General features: G+C 45.6%; 1 protein-coding gene and 1 pseudogene across 2 annotated transcripts; both read right to left on the reverse strand.

Annotated features, from left to right (window-relative positions):
• Positions 1–1,777: 1,777 nt before the first annotated feature.
• Positions 1,778–3,095, reverse strand: LOC147439312 (uncharacterized). The gene has a single exon (XM_086484293.1). It carries the CDS (start codon positions 2,917–2,919, stop codon positions 2,131–2,133), a length of 789 nt encoding a protein of 262 aa, XP_086340419.1. The 5' UTR covers positions 2,920–3,095; the 3' UTR covers positions 1,778–2,130.
• A 131-nt stretch (positions 3,096–3,226) lies between these two features.
• Positions 3,227–8,238, reverse strand: LOC147439313 (uncharacterized; annotated as a pseudogene). The gene is made up of 3 exons (XR_015184464.1): positions 7,670–8,238; positions 6,912–7,050; positions 3,227–6,818 (listed from the first exon to the last, which is right to left on the reverse strand). The product of XR_015184464.1 is annotated as an uncharacterized LOC147439313 (transcript).
• Between the last annotated feature and the right edge of the window lie 252 nt (positions 8,239–8,490).

The raw sequence follows: 8,490 nt of genomic DNA on the forward strand, positions 1-8,490 counted from the left end.
TCAGATCTGAGATCTGAGTTTTTGGGCGCCCTCTGTTATTTTTTTTAGCCCAGTCGGCGTCGCTATGAGCGTCGCAAATTTACTTGTAAATTTGCGACGCTCATAGCGACGGCAGGAAATTTGTTTTTTGAGCGTCGCTGTGTGAGATCGCTAATATGAATAGCCTCTTGTAGTGTCGGAGTTTGAGGCAGTATGAGCTTTTTCACCAATCCATAATTGATGAAATTGTGTGTAGCACTGTCATCTACCAAGATGCGCACCTTGTGCCCTTGCAGATATCCGTGCATACATAACTAACTCATGTGGTCCAAAGGTTCGTTGCCACATGGAAGCTGTGAGACAACATTCATGCACCACCTCAGTGTGTGTTACTTCCATTGTAGAGAACTTGGAGGAAGACTCGAGAGGCAGTAGCTGCACCATGTGCACTGCTTTCTCCTTCCTCTAAATAGCAGATTTCTCCTTGGGACAATCCTTTTTGCCATGGCCTCTTCCTGAGCATTGAAAACATAGCTTCTCTTTCTTGGCCTTATCAAAATCCTCAGGAGAGAGAGGACCCCTGGACCCCTTGGGTTTCTCAGATGCATATGAATTAGTAACTATAAATTTTCTTTTATTGTGCCCGTACTGAGAGTGTGTGTTACTATGTGTACTAGCAAGCACGTTATTGTTATGTGTTTTCTTATCATCAGGGTCATCATGAATATGTGCTTTCACTATGGCTTCCTCAAGTGTTTTAGGGTCCTGGGATTTGACATACTTCTTAAGTTATGGAGTCAGACCTCGTATGAACCCTCGTACTTGTTGAAAGGTATCCAAGCCTTCCAACTTGAGGATGACGTCCCTATAGTGAGAGATGTATTCAAGGAGTGATGGATATTTGCGCATGGAACACGTGTCCCAAGCGGTCCAATTCCGATCGGCCTCGTTTTGTAGGCAAAAATTCCTTGCTAAACATGGATTCAAAGGCTGCCCAACTCTGTGGTATGATGTTCTTCTCCTTGAGAGACATCCACCATTTGTAGGCCTTGCCTTCCAGAGTTAAGCTCCTTTGCAGAGCTCTTACTGCATCTGGAGTACGCCGTAAGGCGTGAATTCCATCCCATTTACTCAGGAAGATGTTCACTGCATCCTTATTGCGGTCCCGGTCTTCGCCCTTGAAAACTAGTGGTTTAAAATTCTTCAACAAATCATCTACCTCTTTGGCAGTGAGATTATGCAGTGTTTCATTAATTAGGCCTTGCCCTTGTGTTCCAACGTGCTCATGCATGTGGGTGTCAGCAGTACTCTTAGTCTGCTGTTGCATCAATTGAATGACTAATGTGGAAATTTTAGTAACATTTTCATTTAAAGTCTTAAAATTTCCATCCATGACTGTCATGCGTGTCTCAAGTGCACAAAATTCTTGAATATCGAGCAATTCATAAGTATCTTCTCCTGCCGTAGCGTCACGGGTACTCTCCTTGAGAGGATCCGGCCGCGAGCCTTCATTGGCAGGATTGGGAGTGCTTTGTTCAAAATCGAATGTCATGTTGATATCTGAATCCATGGCTACACAGTGCAGTGAAAGAAGTACTCAAAAAAAAAAACTTGATTTTGATAGCACTTGCAAAGTATAGAGAACTCCCCTTTGCGCGCCGTAGCACTTAATCGTCGAATAAACAATAATTTGCACCGGCGGCATACAAATCGAACTCCGCACTATCGCACGTGGTTCAAAAGAAGACCAAACATGTGCCGTGTAGATGGTTGAAGCTTCTCCTTTGAAAAGAAGCTTAATTGTTGGAAGCTTCGGCTATTATGTTGCTTGAACGCCTCTTGAATTCGTCGCAATCGGAAAAATACGCAAGTTCTGAAATTTCCTGTAATTACTGAGCGTAGTCGGACTTCGTGAGACTCGATGGAAAGCCGAGTGTTTGCTTCGCCTTGCTTGTGCTGTTGTGGCTTGCTTGACCGCCTTGGTTCACCGAATTGCTTGTGGGAAAGGACACTAGCAATGGCCAAGGCTTAAGGCTAATGGCCAAAAGGCCTCTCAATGTGAAATAGGCCTGCAAGACAACTCATATACATTTGTATCCACTTCATCTACATGAAAAACATCATAAGTTTCAAACCTAGAAGACCGGGATTCTATCTCCCACATGCTATGTGTGTCCAAACTGCTGCTAGAGCTATGTGAACTGTTGGACTCCTCTTTGATCTTGTTGGTTCTTGCACCTTTGCTGTCAGCCTTGTTGCTGGCTCTAGAACTGACACCTCTTCTTTAAGATCTTCTATCACCTTGTCCTCTTGAGCAAGCAAATTGGGTGGCACTCTGAATATGTCATCTCCACCTTTTGAGACCTGGTTTGGCACTTCTTCTACCTTTTCTAGCCTGGCATCAGCTTCACGTGCTTTGATTACATGCATATCAACAAAAGGAGCTTTTACCTCTTGATGCTCTTTGATTTGTTTGGGCTTAGGTCCACTGGCTACCGTGATTGCCGACTGTAGCAATCCTACCTCCATATTCTTCTTCATCTTTCGACTCTTTGCTCTGGCAACTTGGACAGATTCATCAAAGGTCCTTGGATCCTCATAATCCACTCTCTCACGGACATAGGGATGCAAGCAGGATAGAAACGTTTCCCGCTTAAAATATCCCGCATTTGTTGCTTGGGTATCCGCCGCAAAATTCCTCCAATAAGCTTCAAATCTATCAACAAAAACATCAAAATTTGCACTTACTTCCTGCTGCAAGCCTTTGAGCTTTGCATCTACTTCCGAAGCCGACACCACCTTTTGATACCTTTGTAGAAAGTGCTCTCGAAAGCCGATCCAATTCTGCTTGTGCACATCTTCTAAGCCATCAAACCAAACTTTTGCTTTACCTCGCAACACCAAAGGTAGAGTCCAGAGCTTTCCTTCATCACCTAGCATCTGCAATACTACGAGAATAAATAACTCAAAATCGGCAATCCACTCGTCAGCATCTTCATCTCCTTTGAACACTGGACCAAACTCCTACTTCATCTACACTCAAAAACATCTTGTTAGGAAGCAATCAGTGGGTCCTCCGTGGGGGCACCACAAGAAAGAAAGGGGGAACTCGCAAAACCACCAGCACACTTGGTGAATGCCTCTCTATAGCCCAATGATCTCACAGCACCCCTATCCCCTAGTAAACACACACCTAGACTCCCGATCTGCAAATGACTATTATCCAAGCCCGGTCCCGACCAACCCCGATTACACCAATCCTAGTAACAAATCTCATCATGATAGCTTTCATCTCGAGCACTATATACCAACATAGGCAATTTCATAACAAACAATAAACAAAACTCTATCAAGTCCTAATTGGGATGCATCCACTTTGCTTCAAGCTTTACGATTGGCACACACCACTATCGGCATAGGAAACACTCACACACTCGCACTCAAAGCTCACCCATACACGACCTATACATATAGACATGAGAGTGAGAAGGAGATGATAACATTTGGTTAGACAGAGGGAATAAAGAGACTATGATAACGACACTTCAACTAGTTTCGAGAGTATACAATGATGGCATTTTGCACAAAAGTCCTTGGTGTAACATCCTGGCAAGTCCATGGTTGATTCTGGCAGGCTCTCTTTGTTCTGCTTACTGCCAACCATTTGGCGGCCCTTCTCATCCACTACCCATTGGCGGTCCCTCCTTTTTCTCCAGGTTACATCCTCCTCAGGGGGGTCTCCTTGTCAGCTCGCCCTTCTAATTGGAAATTGGCCATCCCTCTCCTAGCCCCACTCTGTAGCATGCCCTCCTGCACAGCCGCATCAGAAAGCTTCTGCGATGTAGTCGGCAAGGCCCGTGGCCAACTCTTGCACCCCCTCAAAGACCCTGACGTCTCCGCGCCTGCCTGACATGGCAGTAACTCGCCTTCTTCTCTCTGCCTTCAAACAGCCCACCTTCTCAGGCCGCCACCCTCCGTGCTCCCTTGGTGACCCCTCCACTTCATGGCCTCGCGGCTCTGCTCTGTGATGCCACGGCAGCCCACCGGCCCTCAATGCAATCCTCAACCCCCTCTTGCCATCCTGATGCTCCCAGTCCCATCCTTTTGTAGCACTGGCTACTCACGTGGATCCATGCAGCCACCCAGATGGCGCCCCTTGCCTTCAAGCAGCCCGCCACCTTTCAAATTACTTTTTTTACCAAGCCCTTCTACTTGGGCTGCCTTCCTATGCGGCTGACTGTCGACTTACATTTGCTTAAAAAAAACTCCTTCATCCCGATCGTCGACAAACACGAGCAGTCAAGGCTTGTGATTATAAACTTGCTAGACATTGGCTTTTAAGTATATAAAACACTTGAGCTTGCCGAACACGATCAATCTCTACATACATATCATGATAGCATAGTGAGCGAGGATATCCACTCACCCAACTTTAGCAATTCTAAAAGACCCAATCACTTGAGCCTGAAAGTCCTCTTTGGCCTGCCAAAAAGTGCATTTGTCATACATATCACAATTGGATCTATTGAACACTGCATTAATCACCTACTCAAGCACTTTGCTATTTGCTTGGGAACCTCCATGTAACGGCTTTGAGCTCTCCTTGGGCCGACCAGATGTGGTTGCACCATCATTGCCCACCCCATTGTTGAGCCATTAGGAAAAGTTTGGACTCAAAAATGGACCTTGTAAGAATTGTTGATGTGGCATAGCTTTCAAAAAGTAGAGATCGATAAATTTCTTGCAAATAAGATCCAAACTTGTCGGAGGTTGGATATTTAGAATCTACTCTTCAAATGCTATCTATTGATATATAGCATGCATGTATCGGACATTGCCTTCATGTAGATTTAGAAAAAGGTGATTTTAGATTACAGTAACGGTAACAAAACCTGGCTGATTGAAAAAAATTGACATAACTTTCATAGAAGTCATCCAAGATTTTCGGACCTTGGCTCTTTAGAATCCATTTTTCAAGAACTTTCCAATGATAGATCATATCATGGGGTTCTAAGCAATATTTAGAGGGGTCTACCGGGTTGCTTTCTTTTGTACAACTTTGATGATGTGGCACTCTTAAAAGGCCCAAAAATGAGTTCAAAATTTTTCTAATGATTCATGCTCAACCATAGCATTATTTAGGTAAAATAAGTTTGTATAGAGAGATGACATAACAAAAGCTACATAGACTGCATAAGGAACAGTGACTATATAGATAGGATAGATATAGAGAGAAGAGTGTCTGCTGCATCATCCGCCAGGATCAAATGGAAAGCTCAAGGCTTCCCCAAGCATGGCATAGAGTCCACCTGGATCAAAAACAAAACATTGGCCGTGGCCATCCACCTATAAAGCATGCATCTTCAGCCTTCCTTTGCACTTTAGGCCAATAGATAGGCCACCCTAACATCCCTTCATAGCATGGAGTTTTGTCACCCTGTGCCCATAAGTCTTCGTGTCCGCTATAAGCATACTTTCCATCACTTGAGAACCCTGAATCATAAGCAGCTATCATGCCATCTGCTATAGAACCCTCCATGGTATAGTCCACTTCAAAAAAGCCTTGCCACTCACACAAAGACACATGTAAAGAAACCTCCAATCACACATGTATCCATAGCATCACATAAAATAGCAAAACCCTGCAATTTGCCTCCACCTGCTGCATAGACAAGCAAACATGTTCCCTTTGCATACATGCATCCAAATCTTCTGTAAATGGTTCCAAGGCCACCTTTTCATACTCAAGAGTATGACTTGCTAGAGATTCAACCTGTTCATCAAACACCTCATCACCTGCAAGGTTGGCGGCACCTTCCTCTTTGTATGCAGCCTTGCTCTCATAGGTTGCACCTGTATTAGTTTTTATAGAGTCATCTGTCGGAGCTCGCTCTCCACGGCCACAAACCAACTCCAAAACTTCAAATTACACCTCGACATGCCCATCAAGGCAAGGTTGCCCCACCCCCTGCATAGATTAATCAACTTGATCTACCACAGCTTCTGTTCCTAGCTCCTGCAAGTCATCCTCAAAAACTTGCTCTTCAATTAGGTCGGATGCACAATCAAACCATACCTCTTCCTCGAATAGGGACTCACCATCACGAGACACAAGATAGGGCTACTCAACTGGCCGCTTCACACAAGGCATCTCCACACTTTCACTATGCTTCTCCTCGACCTTTAGCGGACTGGCAGACAACTCATATACATTTGTATCCACTTCATCTACATGAAAAACATCATAAGTTTCATACCTAGAAGACCGGGATTCTGTCTCCCACATGCTATGTGTGTCCAAACTGCTCCTAGCGCTATGTGAACTGTTGGACTCCTCTTCTGATCTTGCCGGTTCTTGCACCTTTGCTGTCAGCCTCGTTTCTAGCTCTAGAACTGACACCTCTTCTTTAAGATCTTCTATCACCTTGTCCTCTTGAGCAAGCAAATTAGGTGGCACTCTGAATATGCCTCTGTGCACCTTTTGAGACCTGGTTGGCACTTCTTCTACCTTTTCTAGCCTGGCATCAGCTTCACGTGCTTTGATTTTATGCATATGAACAAAAGGAGCTTTTACCTCTTGATGCTCTTTGATTTGTTTGGGCTTAGGTCCACTGGCTACCGTGATTGCCGACTGTAGCAATCCTGCCTCCATCTTCTTCTTCATATTTTGACTCTTTGCTCTGGCAACTTGGACAGCTTCATCAAAGGTCCTTGGATCCTCATAATCCACTCTCTCCCGAACATAGGGATGCAAGTAGGATAGAAACTTTTCCCGCTTTAAATATCCCGCATTTGTTGCTTGGGTAGCAGCCGCAAAATTCCCCCAATAACCTTCAAATCTATCAACAAAAACATCAAAATTTACACTTACTTCCTGCTGCAAGCCTTTGAGCTTTGCATCTGCTTCCGAAGCCGACACCACCTTTCGATACCTTTGTAGAAAGTTCTCTCGAAAGCCGATCCAATTCTGCTTGTGCACATCTGCGAAGCCATCAAACCAAACTTTTGCTTTACCTCGCAACACCAAAGGTAGAGTCCAGAGCTTTGCTTCATCACTTGGCATCTGCAATACTGCGAGAATAAATAACTCAAAATCGGCAATCCACTCGTCAGCATCTTCATCTCCTTTAAACACTAGACCAAACTCCTACTTCATCTACACTCAAGAACACCTTGTTAGGAAGCAATCATTGGGTCCTCCGTGGGGGCACCACAAGATGGAAAGGGGGAACTCGGAAAACCACCAGTACACTTGGTGAATGCCTCTCTATAGCCCAGTGATGTCACAGCACCCCTATCCCCTAGTAAACACACACCTAGACTCCCGATCTACAAATGACTATTATCCAAGCCAGGTCCCGACCAACCCCGATTACACCAATCCTAGTAACAAATCTCATCATGATAGCTTTCATCTCGAGCACTATATACCAACATAGGCAATTTCATAACAAACAATAAACAAAACTCTATCAAGTCCTAATTGGGATGCATCCACTTTGCTTCAAGCTTTACGATTGGCACACACCACTATCGGCATAGGAAACACTCACACACTCGCACTCAAAGCTCACCCATACACGACCTATACATATAGACATGAGAGTGAGAAGGAGATGATAACATTTGGTTAGACAGAGGGAATAAAGAGACTATGATAACGACACTTCAACTAGTTTCGAGAGTATACAATGATGGCATTTTGCACAAAAGTCCTTGGTGTAACATCCTGGCAAGTCCATGGTTGATTCTGGCAGGCTCTCTTTGTTCTGCTTACTGCCAACCATTTGGCGGCCCTTCTCATCCACTACCCATTGGCGGTCCCTCCTTTTTCTCCAGGTTACATCCTCCTCAGGGGGGTCTCCTTGTCAGCTCGCCCTTCTAATTGGAAATTGGCCATCCCTCTCTTAGCCCCACTCTGTAGCATGCCCTCCTTTCTACTGTAGCAGCCTGCGACCCCTGTGTGCCCCTTCTCTACAGCCTCGACACCCCACAGATGGCGCCTCTCTCCTGCACAGCCGCATCAGAAAGCTTCTGCGATGTAGTCGGCAAGGCCCGTGGCGAACTCTTGCACCTCCTCAAAGACCCTGACATCCCGCGCCTGCCTGACATGGCAGTAACTCGCCTTCTTCTCTCTGCCTTCAAACAGCCCACCTTCTCAGGCTGCCACCCTCCTCTACAGTGCTCCGTTGGTGACCCCTCCACTTCATGGCCTCGCGGCTCTGCTGTGTAATGCCACGGCAGCCCACTGGCCCTTAATGCAATCCTCAACTCCCTCTTGCCGTCCTGATGCTCCCAGTCCCGTCCTTCTGTAGCACTGGCTACTCAGGTGGATCCATGCAACCACCCAGATGGCTCCCCTTGCCTGCAAGCAGCCTGCCACCTTCAGCCTCCCACCTTTCAAATTACTTTTTTGATCAAGCCCTTTGACTTGGGCCGCTTTCCCACGCCGCTGACTGTCGACTTACATTTGCTTAAAAAACTCCTTCGTCCCGATCGTCGACAAACACG

The sequence above is a fragment of the Adiantum capillus-veneris genome, chromosome 16, assembly GCF_014529385.1.
Source record: "Adiantum capillus-veneris isolate H3 chromosome 16, ASM1452938v2, whole genome shotgun sequence".
Classification (NCBI taxonomy): Eukaryota; Viridiplantae; Streptophyta; class Polypodiopsida; order Polypodiales; family Pteridaceae; genus Adiantum; species Adiantum capillus-veneris.